The sequence below is a fragment of the Centropristis striata genome, chromosome 10 (genome assembly GCF_030273125.1).
Source record: "Centropristis striata isolate RG_2023a ecotype Rhode Island chromosome 10, C.striata_1.0, whole genome shotgun sequence".
Taxonomy (NCBI): Eukaryota; Metazoa; Chordata; class Actinopteri; order Perciformes; family Serranidae; genus Centropristis; species Centropristis striata.
The window spans coordinates 27,339,554-27,362,212 of record NC_081526.1 but is presented as its reverse complement, the minus strand read 5'-3'; the positions used below and the strand labels follow the sequence as shown (position 1 = coordinate 27,362,212).

General features: G+C 38.8%; 1 protein-coding gene across 1 annotated transcript in view; it reads left to right on the top strand.

Annotated features, from left to right (window-relative positions):
• The window catches only part of lrp1bb (low density lipoprotein receptor-related protein 1Bb), a 289,380-nt gene that overhangs the window by 75,714 nt on the left and 191,007 nt on the right, over nt 1-22,659 (top strand). Inside the window, exon 2 of the mRNA XM_059343018.1 lies at nt 19,836-19,973. Coding sequence (XP_059199001.1) covers nt 19,836-19,973 — 138 coding nt within the window. The remainder of the gene's footprint in view (nt 1-19,835; nt 19,974-22,659) is intronic.

Genomic DNA, 22,659 nt, shown 5'->3' with positions numbered 1-22,659 from the left:
ATGACTTTTTAGTTGACTGGGCTTTCACTGAACTCCCCCAGTCCCACAATCAAATAAAAGCACAACAGTAAGGAGGCAAAAAAGATAAGAACAAACTTGCCAAACTGCTTTGTAATAGTTTGCCAAGGCGCGAAGGACATCATGTCTTTGTTAGAGGAGAGGAGCTGTCAAAATCATAATGCCTGGGCAGCATCTGTGTCTGCCTCTTTTAGAAGCATTTTAATCTTGTGGAAAAAATAAATGTATGGCCTCCTGTTCTGACAAAGAAATGTGCTTTGCCATTGATAAGAAATACTACTCTATTGATTGTCAGCCTGTAAAAATGTATATACATATTAGGAATGTATGTTTGGAAGAAACCTGCTCAACTCGATTATCTTTAACGTTAACGACCAATTAACCAATAATCGCTGCATGCATATGTGCACAAAATAAAATAAATATATATATATAAATATATAAATATATATATAATATATTTTGAAAGGACGAAAAGAGACTTGATCGTTAAACTCACTCATGTGAGATTAAACTGTAAAGTCAACATCAACAAGTTAATTGTTTTATGTTTTGGCCCCCGAAGAGGCATGAGGTTAGTTTTCACAGTAATCTTGCATATTTGCATGTGTTTTGTGTTTGAATAAGTTTTGGATAAAATTTAACCTAGTAATTCATGCCAGTAAGGTTTCGTACAGTAAGCTAGTTTTGCTTAATTTAATACTTAATATTGTATTTCTGTGTGTTTTATAATTGTAATTTCAACTTTCAGGTTGCAATCTGTAGCTTTATCCAACTTAATTCTCAGCTCATTGGCTTATTGACGTACAGCCGCAGAACTGAACGCTCGGCCGTGTTTCAGTTCAGTGAGTAGTGATACACAGTCATAGATAAAATTAAAATTAAAAAACACACATTAAAATTTCCACATGGCCGATTGACATGACTGATCGATCATTGATTAATTATTCCCATCCCTATATCATATAGAGGTACAGCATTATTTCATTCAACCTCATGCTTCCATGGATGCTAATATAATAAGGATCACTTTCTTTACATTAAGGCCTCTCCACCAGATCCACTTCTCCTCCACTCACATTCATGCTCAAGTGTTTTGTGGTGAAGCATGCAATCCACTACCATCACCTCATGCTGCATCTTTTCTGTCTTCTCTCTCCACCCTTTTCTTCATGCCACCCAGAAACCATCTTGTGTGACGTAGGGGAGTTTCACTGTCACGACCGGGACACCTGCATCCCCGAGGCCTGGCTCTGCGACGGCGAGCCCGACTGCCCCGACGACTCGGATGAAAATGACGAAACTTGTAAGTCGCTCATTTCATCCATTACTCACTAATGCAAAACTGTCACATGGAATCGTGCCACAGCTCTTCATTTGTCAGCGAGTGTCACTTTTATAGTATAAGGAGTCGTGTTAACATGCATTAAGTGATGTTCCACCACAAAGGTGTCCTTTTTAGTATCAAACACCCACACTTCACCCCCCCACCCCTTTAGGCTTGAAGTGTGTTAGAAGTCTGCGGTTTCCTCTTTCACAAAGCACACTGCTGTGGTCATTTTGAAGACATGAAGCTCACTCACATCTTTGTAGCTGCCTTGGAAGAAGGCTACAAAAGAAGAAGTGCACTTCGGTGAAACTCGGAGGGTTTGAAACATACTTGGCATCCAGGTGGACGGCAGGATTGTGCCGCAGGGATGTTTTGAAAAGTTTCTGTGAACATTCTTGTTTTAAGTTGTGTTTTTTCTGTTTGAAAAAAGGTCAGAATGGTCGTACACAATAACTGATAAACATCTAGGTTGACCAGAGTTGCTGTGCTACCTCACCTCTCAGCCAGTGTGTACTGGAATTGGTCCGGTCTGTGTTGATCCTGCACAGGATATATAGCATAGTATTAGACTGTCATCCAATGTAGTCTTATTATTGACCTTTAAATTGTCTATTGTAATAGAAACAAACAGCACACTTGCACAATTTGGTTTGTTTCCTGTGTGAAGACAAAAGTAAATTACTTTTTATGTAACTTCCATTGCTCACGTCACCCTTGTAACTTTTTCACTTCCGGTGTTTACTTACATTTAACTTCTGTTTAAACTGACTTTTATGAAGCCTTACCAGGAGGTTTTTTGCCATTAACCTAGATCAGTGGTTTTGTAGACTAAATTCACAAAGACTGCAGCCTTCCTTACAAACGCAAACCGTGTGCTATTTTTAGAACGATCTGTGTTACCGCTGCAAAATACCAATTTTGACCAATTCTCACATGTGCCGTTATGGGTGGTGTTAAACTATTATGTCGCTGGAGATCTTGTACAGTGGTGAGTTGTGTGACAGCCGCTTACTGGACTGACATCGAATTAACTCAACTAATTGATGACAAACTTTGGCATACAGTGTTGACATTATTGACTGTCTGCCACAGTTACCTCTTCCATGGTTTATTAACAATCATGGCTACTAGACATGGGCCTGCACCCCACACAATGAAACAACTTCTTGTCAGAAGTAACATTGCTTAAAAGTAATTATTAGTAGAAAATTGTAAACTTCTCAGGACAGCTTGCATACATTAATTGCATATTGTTGGGAGATCCTTGGCTTCATGAATAGAGTTCCCCTGAAAATAGTCTAATGAGATTTTCTAGTCATATGTTCACTGATGTTGTGTTTTCACCCAAACATTGCGGCAATTGCACCTTATACCAATTGCACATTAAATGGCTGTTTTATGCATGTTTCCATGATGCAGTGTGCTTGGCAATTGATGCACTTATTCTGTTATTGCCAGTGACACATGGTTATTCAGTGCAGAAAAATGGGCTGTGCCTCCTGTCCAATACATTGAACTGACCGTATTTATAACGGCAAACCGTGATAGCTGTCGTATCTTTTTATCTAACACTACTTTTACTGCTGGGTATTAACTCCAACACTCGATGCAGCAGTTGGAATCATATACTATTGTTGAGCTGCTAGAACTGTGGATAGCCAATCAGTTTAATGTACATGTTGCTATGGTGTTTTGTTCTGCACTTTGGAGTGATCAGATATTCAGTCCAACAGAACTTTGTTTGACTACTATTTAACTCTGAAGGACAGAATGAAGCAGTAGACTGCCTGGTCTGTTTGAGAATGTGCTGTTGGGAATTTAGGAAGTCTCTTATTTAAATAAATGAAACCTTGCATGGGGCGTCAAATATTTTTTTAAAAAGGGCGTTATCATAGTTAATGCTATCCCTCCCATAAGGATATCAAATATGTAAGGATGAACCTGAAACACTTGTGTGGATCTCACAGTTCAAAAATGTGGTTAGATGGCTATCAGAATTATTAATAATTATCATAAATAGTTATTAATTATAACAAAATTATATGTCTTGATTTTCTCCGAGTCACCTCGAGATGGGACACCACTCTGTAAAACAGAGAAAAGATAGCCAATTCACCTAAATCAGTCTCAAAAAGTTACTAAACTATCAATTTGGAACACTGATTAACAACATACTTACATACTTAATAATATACATACATAATTAACATACCATATTTATATTTAGTAGTTGTTGATAACACTATACCTACTGCTGGGTATGAACTCCAACTCGATGCAGCAATAGGAAACATATGCTATTGTTGAGCTGCTTGAACTGTGAATAGCCAATCAGTTTAACGCACATGTTGCGATGGTGTTTTGTTCTGCACTTTGGAGCGATCAGATATTCAGTCCAACAGAACTCTGTTTGACTACTATTTAACTCTGAAGGACAGAATAAAGCAGTAGACTACCTGGTCTGTTTGAGGGTGTGCTGTATTATTCAGTGAACATGTGGAGGTGATGTATTATCCTGTGAAGATTCTGCTTCACAGACCCGACTGCAGTCATGTAAACCTTCATTCGTCCTTCACGTCAGACTAGGCAGTGGCATGCATGCTCTTGGGTATTGTTATTTACACACTTCTGGGACATGGATTACCTTTAATAGCTAAACACAGCAATAATTTTGTGTTATTATGAGCTGGATTAGCCTCTGTAAATCACGATGAGACTGTCACTGTCACACAGTCAATCACAGCCAAAAAAAGCAACAAAACCAAATTATTAACATTCAGCCCTGGTTCCTCATCAGTGTGAGTTATTGGGTATAATTAGTGCTTTATAGGTTTGGCACTGACATCTGTGCATAAATTGACCACAGTGCACAATGATTATTAATGCCCTGTCGAAGAGGTCATAGGCTGGTGGTAGTGTGGTACTCTCTGCTTACATCAAAAGTCACCAGCTGTTAACACGTTCAAAGCTGCTTTTATGCTCTTTATTATATGAATGCAATAGACTGGTGGCTTGTTGAAGGAGTATTTCAGGCTCAGTGCACGATAAGATAAAGCAACGCAAACGTGGCCCGAGTAGGGGTCAGGATGTATACAGAGGGATGGGTGGTCTTCCCTCACAACCGTAAAAGCAAAAGCAGATATTACACCCAGGCCTGTTGCATCCTCTCCCTTGGATGCTTTGTTGATAACATGAGCTGCTGTAGGTTTTTCCTCATTGCTACGTATATCAGTCAACCTTTAATATCAAGCGCTTCTCTTATTGCATGCCAGGTTTTTCTTCTCTTGTGATTTCACAGGCGTCACCTCCTGTCTGCCAGAGTGTTTTCCTGTGAAAGACATGGAACAAATGCTTTTTTTAAAAGGTGTTCTCCACTGTAGTTCTAATCCTGACAGCTATGTTTTTCTCAACCATCCTTCCATCCTTTTTTTAATTCATTTTTTTAGTCAAGTTTAGTATAGTTGACTAAAAGTAATTTCACTCTTATCTCAGTCAGAGAAACCTGTTACTACTTTAGTATACTTTTAGTCAGAATACTTTGACATCTTGTTGCCTTATTTTAGTCATCAGATTATAATATTGAACATTTCAGTCAATCTAGTCGAGCCAAAACCAATTATTTTGTCATTTTAGTCAAACTTATTTGACCTAAGAATTCCTCATTAAGAAAACAGTGTTTGGTCTAGTGATCTGATGTATCAATTTAAGGAATACATCAATTGTATCCGAAACAGAACTGCTGCATTGAGTTTTTATTTGTTAAACTACATTTTGGTATTCTTGCATCCATAATATTGCATGCTCATATAGTCACAGTTGGTGTTCAATGACATTGGTGTATTTTTTACAGTCTTGTTGACATACCAATGTAGTCATAGTTTTCATTAACAAAATGCTACTAATTTTTTTTAACTGCATTTCAGTTTATTCATCATGATGAGTTCTGCTCAGCCTGTGGAAACTGTTGTATATTGTCTTTTATGTTTCTGAAGATCTTTTCAATTATCTGTGGAGTACGAACCACATTAGGGACAACAAGACAGAAAACAGGTACATTTTGACCATTCTTTTTTAATCTTTTTCTCATTAGTACATTAGTCATTTAATACAATACAAGTACCCTTTCAAAACCAACATTTGAGGATTCCAGGCTAAGCAAAAGATCAGCAAAAGTAATGGATTTTCTATAAATAAAATGGTTGTGTATTAGTATTTTAACCTGAGAAATAAGGGAGAGCTAAGTCAATGTTCTGTTTAGTTTTACTGTATGTGAAGTTGGGTACAGCGTGGCCCCGCTGGCAGTTCCCAGCAGATTTCTGATATCCTCACTGATTGGTTTCTCTGTCACCTATGATCTTTCACTCTCCCTTTGTGAAACACGTTTTAAATGTAATAGATATAATATAAGCTCTACACGGTTGCTGTGGGCCAAGTCATATAATCTCCAGAAGGCAATTAATTATCACTTCCATTAATGTTGGCACCATTTTATTTACAATGCCTGCAGAAAGAAGACCTTGCATATTAATTTAAGGAATTTTGCACAGCTCATTATCATGGATTATGTATTGATAGAAAGGGGAATTAGATCAGCTTTGCCCTGCAAACAGAAGACGGGACTGGAATGCATTCTGCCTGCTTGAATGATAGCAAGGGACTGCAATAACCTGTGGAGAAAGATCCTTTATATAGGCTCATATGAACTGAGCCAAGCTATAAAGGATTAAAATTAAAATAATAATGATGTGATGTCATCAGCACTTTGGTTTTCTGTGAACATGAGAAAGGCAGGGTAATACATTTACCTCTGTCTAGAAGTATAAAAATGTTGGTAGCACTGGTGGCTTCTCTCCTCCCTGCTATGGCTCGGTCAGGGAGATGTAATCACTGCATCTCCAGGGCCTGTGGGAAGGAGGGAAGGGGAGGTGGCCTTGGTCTGCAATACCTAGAGACTAGAAGGAGGCGCCGGTTCATCCGCTCAGCTGCAAGTCTCACGGGACTGGACAGCTGACGACAGTTATTCAGGGAGCCGGCAAAGCAGCGTGCCTTCAGCAGTGTCTGAAGAAAACCCAGCGAAATGGCAATTCTCCAATTGTTCACAGTTCAAACAAACACTTTGTGTGCAATAACAAGTCAAACCCTTGCTGTGTTTTGGGGACAAACAGCATCATGTGTGGTGAAAGCTAAAGTCAAAAAGATTGAGAATTTGAAGCATAATCACATTCTTGGTTAGTGTATCATCAAGGACGTCTAAATGTCAAGACTGTCTGAGGACATATATATGGCTGCTGTTTGCTGTGCATTTGAGATAAAGTGGGACAGCCATAATTTACTTTCTCTAAAATCTTTTCTAGTATAATTTTATGAAAAACTGCGCTAATGGCTGTCAGCATGCATCTCTCTCCCTGTATTGATACTCCACGCCTAACACTGTCTTAGAACATAAATCCTTCATGAATCCTTCAGGAAAGGATTTCATGGACTTTTGGCTCGTCTCAGTAGTGCTGCCATGAGGAGCTTTGTGAATCTGGTGGACGTGGAGACCAGTGAATCCTTTGATTGAATTGTCACTCCCAGAGGAAAACACAATAAAAGGGGTCAGTGGCTGACTTCAAAAACATAGTCACAGCAGCTGTGTTTCATGGCTATAGCCTGGCTCGACCCAATCAACACCGATGTTGATCTCGGTGTCCTCGAGGCACGGGGGAGGAGAACTGTTCAAAGACAGCTCTCTCTGGGGTTCTTGCGCTTATTCCCCTTCGTCAAGAGGGGATGGCATGTCTCCCCATGCCTTCCTGTAAAGTCCTCAGATACTCCATACTCAGCTCATGAGTATCCTGCAGAGAGTTTCAAAACAAACAGCACGGTGACCCAACACAGGGAATCAGCATGTTTGCCACAGCTTAATAAAATATACCATGTGGCATAGCCATGAGAAAATGTCTTAATCAAGTATTTATACTGAAAGTCATGCATGCTCTTATGTGCGAGAATACTACCTAAACCATTTTTTCCTGACAGTTGACATGTTTACAATGCTTGAATTCCATTGTGTTCAAAGCCTGGTTGATTTTCTCTACATACATTTGGGTATCTGGAGTGCCTGTCAACCCACAAACTGTGAAAGACAACCCAGTCAGTTTTCTTGCGGGCTGTCTAGGTAGAAAAACCCATCAGATTCAACGAGCCATTCACATTAAGCTCCCCTTCCTATGCAGGCTCATTAGAATTACTGCTAGGCACCTACGACTTGACAACTACTTCTGCAAAGGTTTGCCCATAAACTGTATAAAATATGACCACCCATAAGTTTCTTAAGAGCCAATATGAAGCTCATTGTGGTGGCTCAAGCTGTTACCTTCTTGGCAGTGCCTGACCTCTCCTAACTCCCAGCTAACCCAATAATGGACAAAGAGGTGGAGCGGAGGTGGGCCAAATGAAGCCTGCATGTCACTCAAAGTTGCCATGTCCTTAAATATGTATAACTTTAAGCCTTAATTACATATTTTTGTCATTAATGGGGAAATTAGCTATCGAGACTAACATTTTTGTATCAGGCTGTAAACATGTTTATGTTTACTTTAAAGTTGGACATTTTAACATTGGGTTCTTTGGGGATTTACTTACTTTTGGAGCAAGCCTCAAGTGGTCATATGAGGAACTGTTCTTTCAGGCACTTCCTGGAGGTTGCTGCCTGGATGCGCAAAAAATGTGGATTTCTCACACTCTAATTAGAGCAGACTGGGTTTTTTGAGGACAGGGGCTTAAAGGGTGTAGACACAGGGTGAATACAGGTGTATTCAGAGAGACGGTATGAGAAGAATAGTGTGTTTTTTGAACATTTAGACACCCAAAATACAAGCATGAACCTGGAAATAAGCACAATATGTCCGCTTTAAATTCATTTTTTGGTTTTCTGTCACACATGCAGTATGTTATTCTGCTCCATGTTTGTTGACTGTGTAAGTAGATTGCACATGTTCTGCATAGCAACTGTGTAAGGTAACGGCTACATCTGTAACAATACAGATGCAAATGCTTTTGGTAGGGTCATGTAGCCAATATGATGATAAACAGATGATCACGTCCTGATGTATAAACAAACATTTATTATAAGGAAAGTACATGTGACTGTTTATCATTATATAGATTGGTCATATTGTAAAAAAACAAAAAAAAACATACATTTCCTGCCAATGCAGGAAGCAGTATGCCCTATATATAGCGTGGCACATAGTTGGTGTGTGGACACTCATGCAGGAGACCAGAGTTTGTAACTGGAACCTCTTTGTCTTTTTGTTATCTCGACAATAGTCTATTTGACAGAAACATGATCTTTCACTTAACGTAACCACACCATGTTATTGTCAAGAGCGTGAATTATAAAATAAAGAAAAGTTGATTTCAGGTTTTGCAGAATTTACCAATATCTATTTCCTTGTGTGGTGACATGGTTTGGTGTATCACAGCGTTATGTCTGCTTGCTCTGCATGTACTGTAGATATAGTGAGATCCTTTGACAATCACAGCCAGATTCCTCTAACAATACTCAACCACTAAACTTCTGAAATCAAAATCCTGATTGTGAAGTACATTTCAATTTACATTTACATTTAAATTTAAACATTTGGAAGTAGTAGTGACAAAAGCCCCTCTGTAAAACACACACTGCTTTAAGAGTGTGCAGAGAGTATTTGATCTGTATGTCTGTATGAAGTAACAATAGTCAGTGTATTTCAGGCTGCCTATCAACATCCTGCAGGGTATTTTATCTGGCAAGTCCCATATTGAAATAAATGTATCACAAATGTGTCGGGCTCCCATGAGAATTGGCGCCAGTCGGATGGAGGTTTAGGGGGTAATGTAGCGTAGCACCTTGTTATTGAGCTGAAGGACAGGGCCTTTTGCATTATGTAACGTTTATTTTCCCTCTTCTCCGTCTCTTCCTCCTTGCTAACCCTTCTGTTGACTCATCAAATAACCAGAAAAAAAACAAAAAAAGCTAAAACATTTATAACAATTATTGCAACGGCAGCATGTTTACACTCAAGCCTCACTTCTGCATATTGTGAGAATTATTCACTGAAAGTGCCAGACACTTAAATCTGCATAATTCTGCTTTCACATTGCTGTTAAAATGTTCTGTCAAAGTTATTAGAAAGCTCACAGGCTATGTTGACATCACACTATCTCTACAACATTTAATGTGACTGTGAGTGTAAGTGCAGAGAAAGTTAATTGGGTAGTTCGTTTGGTTCTTCAGCCCTGCGTCTGATGCCTGACTTAAGATGCACTGCGTTGTCCTTTGCGATTAACATATTTAACCTGCCACACATGTATCGTGTTTTCAGGCGTTGGAATCGTCTGTTTTATTCAGCAGCAGCCTTTGAAATAAGTATTTTAATTTACTGTCTCTCTCCGTCTTCTTCTCTACATTTGGAACAGAACTTATGTACACTTCCTCAGGCTTGTGCCATCTGTTTTACCAGTAGTTTCAGTAGGCGGGGAACAGACACAACAAATATTGTGTGTACTTGTGTGTCTGTGTGCTTGGAAACAGCCATTCCCACGGAGGCAGTGTATACTTTAAATGATTAAGACCGTCTCTTCTGTCAAAATGTGATAGTTGCATAAAAGGGAAAGTCGTTCTCTTTGCACTCAACATATCATTTGCTCATATTCAGTCCTCGGCTTGCTGCATTGCCCCTGTTTCTGTAGTTTAACACCTTTGTCGGAGCATTTGTCTGAGGCGAAACCATTAGTGTGAGAATGAATTTTCGTTGCCTGGTGACAATGGTGCACCCGCGCCATGTCTCATCCATGTCAGAAGTGATGCACTGGGAGGAGCACATCACGGCTTTGTCTTTGCTCTCACAGCCTCCATCTCTACAGTTAAACTGCACTGACACGTTCTCCCTTTTGTATTCCCTCCTAGTATGACTATTGTAAAGGACAGCGTCCCAGCCTGTCACCTGAAGAACCAGAGGAAAAAAAAAAACATATTTTAAAACTTGACGTGCTTGCTTAAAGTACCAAAGTCGACATTATCTCCCTGCTGCTGCAGCGGGGAACAAAGCATCAGAGCGATATGAGCATTAACTCAGAGCAAACACGGTGACACATACTTACCATGGCAGCCAATGAGAATAATAGCCTGTAGCATCACTATGGCGAGTGCTGTTCATCTCACAGTTACACCGTAGCCAGGGCTCGACTCTCAATGAGCATGAATCAGTGACACTGGCCTTTTATTTATTTATTAATCATAAATAATGGGTAGTCTAATAGATAGTGAAATGCCTTCTCTTATAGCCACTCTATAAACATGGTCATAGTCCAATGATTATTTCAAGGGAGCTGGGTTAGTGCCAGAGGATATTCAGAGAAAAATACATGCCCTCCCACTTGCTGTGTGTATAATACTCTAACCATGGTCCTCATTAAAGATGCCTTCAAGCCACAGAAAAGAGACTTATTTATTCCCTTATAATCAATTGATTTACACTATAGGCTGGCACACCAATTTGAGCCCCGATACTCATTACATAGTCTGAAATATAAACAAAGGCAAAGGTCAAGGCCTTTCACTAAAACTATTATTATTTAATGGAAGAATCCAAGGCCGAGGAACATAAGAGCTCCTCGGTTCTAATTAAAAAAGATGTATGGTTTGTTTGGAGTGTCATAGACATAGAAAGCCAATTTCCAAGTGCTCTTTTTATTAATTATTATTATAAATAGTAGTCGTAGTAGAGTCAAAGTTCTGTTTGAAAACATTTGAACTGTGACTGCTACCCACACAAAAAATATATAAAAAAATACTGCAATCTATTACTCAATCACATGTCCTCCAAGCTAAATGTTGTATGTCATTGCATTAGGAAATGACCCATGCAGCTGCCCCCAAGTGCTGCTTCTGGGTTTTCAAGATTGATTGGGTGCACAAAAATCAGATTTATTATCATATTCTGAGGAGAATCTTTTGAAATCTCCTTGTTTTGTACAAACACTCATTATTAAGTTCTACTGAACGTACACGGTCGCTCATGAAGTTTTTACCTGACAATGTGATTTATTCTTGACAGATAAATTGTATGTATTCTCAAAACTTTATTAATCAATCTCTTTCAAACATATCACAATGTCTGTCAATGTGTCTGAAAACAAAAAAACAAAAAATCCAACTTTCCAATTTTCCAGCCGTGTAATTTGAGGCTTCAGCAGTCTGTTCAGAGTTAGACAATTCAACTGGGGATCAAGTCGGGGTCTGTTCTCGACTGTATGTGCCTGTTTGAACATTTGTCATACAGAATATGTAGCACCATTAGCATCAAATATGTTGTGTGGGCTTTGGATTTGCAATGCAACACATGTTGTTATGAATTCAACATGACAATGTGATGACATGATACAAATATATTCAGTTCAGATAAACCTATACACCACAATTGCATAGCATCAATGAGATTAATTTTGTGGCATTATGCCAAATGTCTATTTATTTTTGTGATGAAACAATGGCAGCATTAAACACAACGCTGTATATTATTCTCCTAATGAGATCATTCTTCTCGATGAATATTGGTTTTAGCTGCTCTGATTACAATATACTGTATGTATTATTCATTTGAAGCTGGCCCCAAAACAATTAGATTGGAACATTTGCATAATGGTCGGTCACAAAAGTATCTCTATTGACTAATTATGTCGTTGTTTTCCAAATACTGATAAATTGCCCCTTTTTTTGTATTGGATGGTGTTTCTAAAAATGCAGCTTTCCTACACAGTGCCGGGGCTGCTCATTCCTCTCTGCAGACTGATGTATCGATTCTTTATTATACAGTGGGGCCAGGATGACAGGGAGGCCAACAGCTGACTTCACTCCACTGCACAGTGGCGACATTTTTGCTCTCTTTCAAATAGATTTGATTGAATACTCTGCATCATTTACAGCAAATAATAAGCTACTGCATGCAGGAAATTAAGTGTCGCAGGGGATCCGTGTATAATACCTTTATGATTTTGCTCTCATTTAATGCACTCAGTCGATATGATATATAGAACATAATATTGATTTGCACTTGTGAGATGGTTGATCGATTTTGAGTGATTCAATGTATCATGCAGGAGCAAATCACTCCTTTTTAAGTGTTAATGCAACATGTTGGGGCTAAATTTTAAGATTTTAAATGAGGAAGGAAAGGCTAACAGGTCCTCTAGCAGAATAATCAACATAGATATATATCTATCTACATATATAATCTACACCTTGCTGCCTTTTACATGCAGTGCACACACATCTTGACACAAATCCAGCATTACGTAATAACATAATATATTGACACTATATTGACTCAATTTTATGGATATATAGAAAATGTTCAATACCAAACATGCATAAAAGCAATCATATGCGATACATTTTTAACTGTGAGTGATCATATTGATGCAATCTATTGGCATATGATGTTTTTTTGTGGCTTAGAGTTTAACAAATTAAAAAGCATCCCTTTTAAGCTTCGTGTTGAAAGGCTCCTGAGGAACAAACATTCTGTAAAGTCACAAGTATAATAAGTACAGTTCAGTCAAATTATGTCATTAACTTCAAATATATTTATTTATTAATTTATTAATTAATAAATATAGAATAATAATAAATAATATAGAAATTCAAGTAACTTGACTAATACTACTAGCAAGTTGAATTTGAGGTTTGATTGAGGGTATTCACATTTATCTTGTTAGGGTCAACACTGTAAGGAAACCAAGCCAGAGCAGTAAAATATAGAAACACGAGGAGCCCAATGATCCTTCCCCTATAGACAAGGCAACCGTGGACATTTTTAGAGCCAAACATGTTGCCAGGAATGTCAGGAATGTTCTTGATTGGCCAAGTCACTTTGGCTTCAGACCAAGTCAGCATGTGTTTCCTGTGCTGAAGATCAGGCTGAAGGTGCAAAGCAGCCGAAGCAAGCGAGAACTGAAGGCGGCTGCAGTACAGGCCTGGCAGAGCGTCATCAAATGCTGGCTGTGCAAAGGCATGCAAACATGCAAAGGCATACACATTTACCCACCAGGGAGTTTTCCCGTTCATACTGTGCCATTGGCTGCTTCTCAGCTGCTCCATGTGACTCGTCATGAGTCAAATGATTGGTCATTGTCATGTCGATGCTGATAAAGGAGGCAAGATCTGCAGTTTACATTTTCATTCACAGCCTTTTCTAAATGTGTTGAAAACCACAGCATTTAATTCTGTGGTCACACAGTAAGTTGAAAGAATCTCAGTCCTTGGAGGTTCCACCTTGTGGAAAATATTGCCTCTATATCTGGGGTCAGACAAATACAGCAAAATAAGCTCTTTTGGCTGAGTACATCATTTCAAATGGCAAGGATGTAAAGGTCGCACAGAAAAATCTGTCTTTTAAAGAGCCCTTCGTCTTTAGACCTGTGTGCCTTTTAAAAAGCATTGAATGCTGAGGACAGTTTACAGTTGGTGAAATGCGGCTGTATGGGTATGAACCTCATCTCCTCTTTATCCCAGTGAACTTTATTTACATGCATTTTGGCAGTTCACTTTGTTGCCATGGAAGCCCTCTGACAGTTCCACATAATTTGGATGGCACAAGTTGTCCATGACAAGTAGCAAGATAAGTAATGCACCGCCACATATCCAGAATTTGTCCGAGGATTATTTGACTTTGAGATATGAACGTAGAGCAGGGTACAAACAGCCCATGTACTCAAATCAAGCTGAGATACGCCTGTGGTGCTGTTACATGACAGTTATAAATATATCACCCTTTTCCATCAGTTATTCAAGTAAGGGCGTCACAGAGTCACATCTCATAACCCAAACATCCTCAAGCTTCAAGCATGGCAACTATAATGACGTTACCACATACAAAGGTGAAGAGTTCACTTTTTCCATGAGTTCTTGATGCTTCAACTGCCAGAAACACACACACACACATAGAGCCACACAAGCAGAATAACTTAAATATGCATGCCTTTTACACTTTAAATTTATTCTTCCACACCAGTGACACAGCTTATCAGCTCGGAGATTAATGTTAACAACATTACACCACTTCTGGCAGCTTCTCTGTTACGGTTTGTTTTTGCGAGTGTGAAAGTTAACACTACTGTAACCGCTAGTTACTACAGTAGTTATTGGTGTTTTTCATACAAAGGCAACTTGTAAAATTGTACCTCTAAACAACCCATATGAATGCTTATAATCACTGATTTTGTTAATTGTGTCAAAATGTCCAGACTGTTGAGTCTATATGTACTAGCGTATGAGACAACAGGGCCATTCTGTGATATATGTCACTTTTTAGATTTCATATATTTTCTTTTACCTCAGCCAATTTATTTGGAATGCACAGTTGCAAAATTGTTTCTTTTCTTTTGAATCGTCAAAATGTTATAATATATACGGTCGCCCATAAAGTTGGAATAATTGTGTTTTCAGACACATTGCTCTGTTAATGATGGTTTCATTTTCATTGGGATATGTTTGGAAGATATTGATTAATACAGTTTTGAGAAGAAATACCCTTTATCTGTCAAGAATAAATCACATTGTCACAATCATTTCATGGAAAGAGGTAAAAAAAATACTTTATTCCAACTTTATGGATGACCAAAAAAAACAAAATAACAATAAAATAACTTTTATGGATATATTTATCATTTTGACTGTTACATTTGAAACATTTCCTCTCTGATTGAAACCAATATTAATTTAAATAATAATAGTTAAAAAATGAAGTCAATTTCAATGTGCTACATTTTCCCTGTACAGTATTATACAGTGAAACTACTTTCATTTTGTTGAACACAGCAGAAATTCCTCCATTGTGCTTCGCTGCAAACCTAGTATTGAAATGGATATTGGGATTTCTTCGGCGACATCACATATTCAGCAAAATCTCTTTAATATATGATATTTAGTAAATCCCTGTTTTCAGCAGCTGTTGCTTTGTGCTGTTTTCAAATTTTGAGTGCACTATTGTGCATATGCACGATGCTATTCCGAGCCCTGTGGGAGTATGTAGAGACGTTGGTCCTTACAGACAGATGAGCTGCCCCGTCACAGTGCAGTGAGTGAAAGCTATTGCTGCCTCTGCTGTTTCTGACACTTTGGCTCCGGTTCAGATTCACCAAAACAATTTTGCACTGTCATCATGCTGATGATTAAGTTAGAGATTTATGTGATAATAATAATCAAAGTGCATAGAGTTACTAATGTTGTGGGATTCATCACAAAAACCCTGTTACTGTTATAAAACCATTATGGGAAGTCTTCATTGGTGTTGCCTGAGGTCAGGCATCAATTTGAAATGTAAATTAAGAAAATGAAATCGTAATTTCTCAGTAAAATGATGAATCTCTGTATGTAAGAGTTCAAGGATCTTCCCCTACTGATAGGTTATTTTCTTTTAGGAATTCATTATTCTGCACAAACTGGCACTGGCTCAGATTAACATGATTATCATAATGAACATAGCTGCTGAAATCCCCCCCTAGAAGCCTCTCATTTTACATTAAATAGAGGTATTAGTTTGGCCCAGCTGATTCCTCCATATTCACTCCTTAAAGTAGGCAAATAGCAGCATGATTTTTAATTAACATATCCTGAAATCTCAAATCTTGCTGCAGCACAAGTGATCTCTGAGAAATATTTGCTGCAAAGGATGTTTTACATATAAAGCTCATACTCAGAACAATTACAGCACAAATATGGGTTTCCTCTCAGCCATGCCAGGAATAGATGTGCGCTGTTTAGGCTAGATGGGATTTTTTTAGTTTAATTTATGGTTGTGTTATTATAAAATAAGATGTTAATAAATATTGATGATAGACTTAAACGTTTCCCGCTTTACCTGAATAAGCAAATCACACTTTAAGTTTTTTTTTAGCTTATCAGGGGAACATCTTTCTTCCACTCAATGAGTTACCATTAAACTGTGTATTTAAGTGTGCTTGGCCATTTCATCTCCAAACATTATTCATTTATCAAACCATTACCGAGTCATTGCAGGTTTCATCGAAAAATGATTGGATATTTATACGTCAGGAATTGACAATTACAACAGGGACCCAATGCTGTCTGTCTGTCTGTCTGTCTGTCTGTCTGTCTGTCTGTCTGTCTGTCTGTCTGTCTGTCTGTCTGTCTGTCTGTCATTCCAAATCAGCATTGAAATTCTCTGAACTAGGATTAGGAATAGGAACTCTGTTTGACCTTCACATAATCTAGTCAAGATTTTGTACGAATTGCATATGCTTTGGTACAATTCTCTGCTGTTTCCTGCATTATTTATTGCTTATGTAATGTTGATCACGACATATTATACTGGCTCTCTGTTAAGTATCCTCCAAACATCTAGGCAATAGTCTATTCCATTAGTCATTACATGCACAATGGTCGAACAGGCTGTTATAATGGATTGATTAATTCCTTTCAGGTGAATCTTGGCTCTCTGTAATAAAGGCGGATGTGTGAAGCATTAGATCAACCAATGATCGTCAGGAAGTGTGGAAAGGCTGCACTGTTTCTCCACTCTTAGCTATTACTCTACAGCAGTCACTGCATGGACTGGTCCGACTAACGGTTGCATGCTTTTGCAGGTTATGTATTGTATTGTGCTGTTTGTACGAAATGTTTGAAGAAATGCATTTGCTGTTTTCAAAATGTGCCCTCAACTCATCTTAAGCCTCCAAGAGTAAACCTGCACCTGTTTGTCTCTGACCATATCTTTCCATTAAGTCAGTGCACATTTGTGCTTCCTCCAATTTTAACAATGATAGCATGATGCAGTTTATTACCTTAAGCCTCTACACATCCATGATACACCTAAAGGACCTTTCCATTTGCATGTATTTGGCCTTGCTTTTACTTGTCCATTACCAATTGTAGTGCGCCGAACACATTGTTGTTGGCAGTAAAAGCTTTACTTGTACGCCAATCCAACTCCTCTGTGGACAGCGTGTCTGCTTGATTGACATTCATTTAAATGTTATTTTTGCTGCATCGCTCTTACTAAGTCTTGATGTTTTTCTACCTCCTATAATTTCTTACATCAGTCTATTCTCAACCTGAGCCACCAGTTTAATCAACCAGAATGGAAAAAGCTCTGTGTGGGTGTGCTGGGCCTTTAAAACAGTTAATACTGAGAAAAGCTAAAGTAACACGTCTGAATTCCATTAGCTGCTTGAGTTTCAGGGTCGTGCTACTGATCAAGCTGGCTCACTGTCACTCTGTCATAGCTCATAGGACACCTGAATAGAATAGAGCCATTGTAAGAAATAAACAAGTCAGAAGTCAAAAGAATGAGTTTTGTTCAATTCTTCCACCATTGCTATTGGAATAAAATCTAGTGGAGGTATGAAATATCTGACCATTCAGTGCAACACATACTGTAATTGCTACTTAAGATGCTCATATCACAGCCCTACATCACTGATTGCATTCTGGGAGTTGTAATTATATCCTATATATATATATATATATATATATATATATATATATATATGAAAATATATCTTACACATTTCTGTCTTTCAGCTTTGTTGAGCTTTGTCCTCTGTGGGCAGCTTAAGAGGATCTTAAATGTGCCCCTGAACTAATCAGGCACATACAGTATGCAGGCGTTGGGTTAAAGCATCACTCTTGGAATGTGAATCTAAAGGGAGAGCAGCTCCGGTATAGCTGTCAGAGGACGTGTTACGTGGCGTGGTTTACCATCAAGTATACGACTTTGAGCATTCATCCAACACAGTACAGTAGTTTGGGAATTGACAGAGGAATTGTGAATACCTCAGCCGTTGAGAGACCATCTGTGTACCCCTGCATGACAGATCAGAGCCACTGAATATTCATGCACCATCCCTCCCCTTATCACATTAGATTAGAACCCATGTGGCGAGATAGCAAGGGGGGAAAGGCTGACAACACTGCTACGTTGTCAGAGACCCTTACAGCTTTGTGTTAAATAGCACATTTGCCAAATGGACTTGTAGTATGGTGTGGCACTCGATGGAATGTTCTGTGACAGTGTGTCTTTTTTGTAGTTAGTTAAAATTTCATGTCTATTGTGAAATTTATGCATGTGAAACACTAGGATATACCATGCATTTGAGCCTGACTCCAGGTGTGTGCAGTTGTAAGAATGTATTTAAAAAATTAAAACTGGCACAAAAGTAAAGTGTGTAAACAACATTTTGAAGATGGAATTCTAAGTTTGTATGAGCTTTCTTAATATACTACAATAATCATTTAGAAAGCAAGTTAGGCCGTTATAATGCGCTTTTTAACAGAATATATACAGTGTATTTATGCATGATGGATTTACAAATAGATTTCTCCACATGAAGTCTGAAGGGAGCACAAATATCAAAACGTCCATCCCCAAAAAGAGCTTAAAGAGAAATGAAAAGAGTGATGCTTTAAAGAAATTTCAGAGCCAAGCAGATGAGCCTGCCAGATTGCTCATGTATGAAATATGAACTCTCAGAGACAAGGTCACTTATATTTGACTTATCTAAATATGGCATAGAAATAGTGTGAATCACTAGGGCTTAAAGAGATAGCCAAGAAATATTCATTAAAGAAGAAGCCTCTCCCACTGCACTTTGAAAGCAATAAAAATGCTTGGGAGGAGAAACTAATATGAGTCATTATTGTGTCAATACAGACGCACAACTACCTCTACATATCGCTTCCGTAAATCAGAAACAGATGACAGCCCTCTTTGTAATAGCCACGTTAATTGCTGCATCTCTTACCTTACAAAGTAGAAATGGATGCTGTGAATAAGTAACTGCCCAGTCAAGATGGTCCAAGTGCGCCTGGATGCGAGTTCCTCGGGGTGGGAGAACTCCAGGGATTGTTACAGACCCCATTGGCTGGTGATAAATCTTCCCATTAAGTGGCTGCAGCGGCACATTGGTAATTGATATCAATGTAGTTAAGGTGGAGATGTGACACATTTACAGTGCTGGTGCACTGGTCAGCTGTGTTTTATGTGCTCTTGTGGCTGCCACATGAATGAGGGTCACCTATGTGCCTCATGAATCCTTAAACAGCTGCTCTCCGCTGTTTGCCTGGCTGGCAGGGAGAGCCGGGCAGTTTGTTACAGGACTTCACCAGCGCGTCTGCAGAGCAGTGTGGCGAACATCTGTTGTGTGTAAAGAACAATGCTGTGTGAAGTATAAATACATTTGCATATTCATATATTCTTGCGCCCCCTTTAAGATGAAGTCCTGAAGTATCAGCAGTTTGAGAAGGCAATCAAAAAAAAAAGGTTTACCTGCAAAAAAAACCCCCCCAAATGACAATGAAATATGCAAATTTATCTCACATATGGTCTCCCACAGTATGTGCTATTCCATATGCTTTGCAGTAATACAGGCCATGAATTATTAATGTTGAAATAAATAGAAATGCAGTTTATTTTAACATTTTGTTGTTTCTCTTCTTTAGGTGCGCAGGAGGTGGTGATCAGATGTCCCCTCAATCACATACAGTGCATCGGGACAAAAAAATGCATTCATTTCAATAAACTCTGCAACGGGGCCAGAGACTGTGAAGACGGCTACGATGAAGGAGTTCACTGTCGAGGTAAGAGTTAAAGATGCTTTCTCATCCCGCTTCTTCTTTCGCCTTGGGTTTAGAATACATAAATAATAAGGTTTCTCATTATTATGTTAATTAATCAGATCATGCTCATGCTATTTGTGTTATTAAGATTGTGGAATTTCCTTCACGCATTAAATTCATTATTACATTTGTAAAATATATAGCTATGGAAAATGCTTTACTTGCATTCCCCTGTTAATTAGTAGAGATATTTATTATTCCAAACTTTAATCAAGTAAGATAAAGTGTGCTTTTCATTGATTACATTCACCTAAATAAGCACTGCTAAATTTAGGTACCCACTTAATATCAACTCTCAATGCATGAATATATAAATGCTTATTTATAAATTTGTGACTTCCTTCAAACTACTCAAACTAACATTTGAGGTTAAACTGGTTGCCAAGGTGACTCCTCATCATCCTTCCTGTCAGAGCAGAGACTCAGCAGGACAACAGCACCAGGTGTTGTGTTGTACACAAGTTTTTGTTGTTGCCCGCACTCTTAGCAACAATACCAAGCTGCTATGGACACCTGGCTAGTGTGAAAAGGCAGCGGCTGGTTGGTGATTGCTGCAGCCTTGGCACAACAGTAGACCCTGCCTGGCAGAGAACGTGACCTTTTTTGACCTGTAAGACAGTTAAAGTCATGCTGGGCTTTGTCTCTGTGTGCTAGCTGCAAGGATATAGTAGCCTTTGATCCACAGCTGTGAAGAGTCCAAAAGCTTGTTTGTTGGCACGAAGCAGAAAACTTCAATGTCTCCCTACCCTCACTATGCTATGGCTTGCAATGATGGATTTACTTGGTAGAAAGCCTTGGACTGGAGAATGGAATTAAATCAAGATTGATTAAAGTGGGAAGACATTGTAAAAAGTATGCAATAAGTCTGTTTTGGTGTAAAAAGTGTCATTTAAGTTTATAGATCACCTAAAAATGGTACACTTAGGATAAATTAAATGTTTATACAACCTTCCACCGGGCTGCATGGAGGCCTGTGCAGAGACACCTTAATATTACTTTTGGAGGCTCTTTCTTCCCATCACAATATCTCACCCAAATCCCCTGTCAGTGGACACCAACAAATAGTAATTGGAGTGCCCTTTGAGACAAGTCAACAATAAGTAAGGATATCAGCTAGGTCCTTTCAATTGAAAACCCTCAAGTATCAAAGGCATACAAACAACAAAATAAATGACAGAATAGGTCTTTTGTCAATAAACCCATAATGATGCATATGAATGCTAGTGCTAGTGCATTCTAAAAATAGCACACACTTTATTATACATAGACCTACAGTTCGCAGTTCGGTTTGTAAAAGAAGGCTGCAGTTTCACTGACTTAAGGCCACAAAAAAACTTGGTTAATGGTAAATGGACTGCACTTATATAGTGCTATTATCCAAAGTGCTTTACACTACAGACTGCACTCATTCACACGTTCACACACACATACTTAACTGAGGCTATCCTAAATGGTGCCACCTGCCACCATTGGGAATTCATTCATACACCGATGAATGCAGCATCGGAAATCATTTGGGGTTCAGTATCCTGCCCAAGGATACTATAAAAATGTAGGCTGCCATGGTCAGGGATCGAACCACCAGCCTTCCGATCAGTGGGTGACCGCTCTATCAACTGAGCAACAGCCTTCCTGGTAAGGTGTTTCTTTACAGTTCAAAAGTAAAGAGAATGTACTTAGATGCTGGTAGTGGAGTGATGTTAAATGGACCTGCACTTATATGGCCCTTTTCTAGTCGCTTTTTGATCACTCAAAGTGCTTTACGCTACAGACTGCACTCATTCACCAATTCACCAACACAATCATACTGGTGGCCGAGGCTACCCTTAACGGTGCCACCTGCCACTATTGGGAATACATTCATAGACCGATGAACGAGGCTTCAGGAGCAAAAACCAACAACCTTCCGATCAGTGGGTAACTGCTGTACCAACTGAGCCACAGCCGCCCCTGTTGTCAGGAGGGTGACATGACTACCTGACATGACATAACTAACTTACGTTAGTTATGTCATGTCTAACGCAATTTAAAAATGTGGTGCACAAAGAGTGTGACGAGAAATCCGTGATGTTTCAATCATATCTTTTACTTTTGTTTTCACATGGGACAAGAAGCCTGTTCTCCTGGGTGAACGTCTGTCCCACCTGCGACTTTCACCATTTATAATTAATTTTTCTGTTTTCCTAGATTGTCTTTCAGCTTTTAGATAATTGAAATATTGTTTTTTTATTCAGTGCATGTTTACCAATTTTGAGTAATAGATATGTGGGAGTAGATTCAAACGTCCTTGAGCTGGTTGCTGTGTAGTGCTGTCCATGGTGCTGATTATACAGCTGTCACAATGTAGCTGTTTTAGTGACTTTGTTTTGCACTAATCACTGACTGTTTGTGTATGAATATAAGTTTTAATATTGGGGGTAAGACTACACATTTTTTAAGCTCATGTCTTGTGAGGCCCCTGGTACTGGGTCAGAGGCCTGGGGCCTGGGACTTTAGCCCTGGTAAGCCTGTGTATTAAGTGGTCATTGGGTCTGTGGTTTAGAGAAACTGTGGTGTAACCACAAAAGCATAAATTTGATACCTTGGCTTTCCAGGTCTGCCAAATTGTTCCTGAGCTACAAATCGATCTTCAGGGTTAATACCTTAA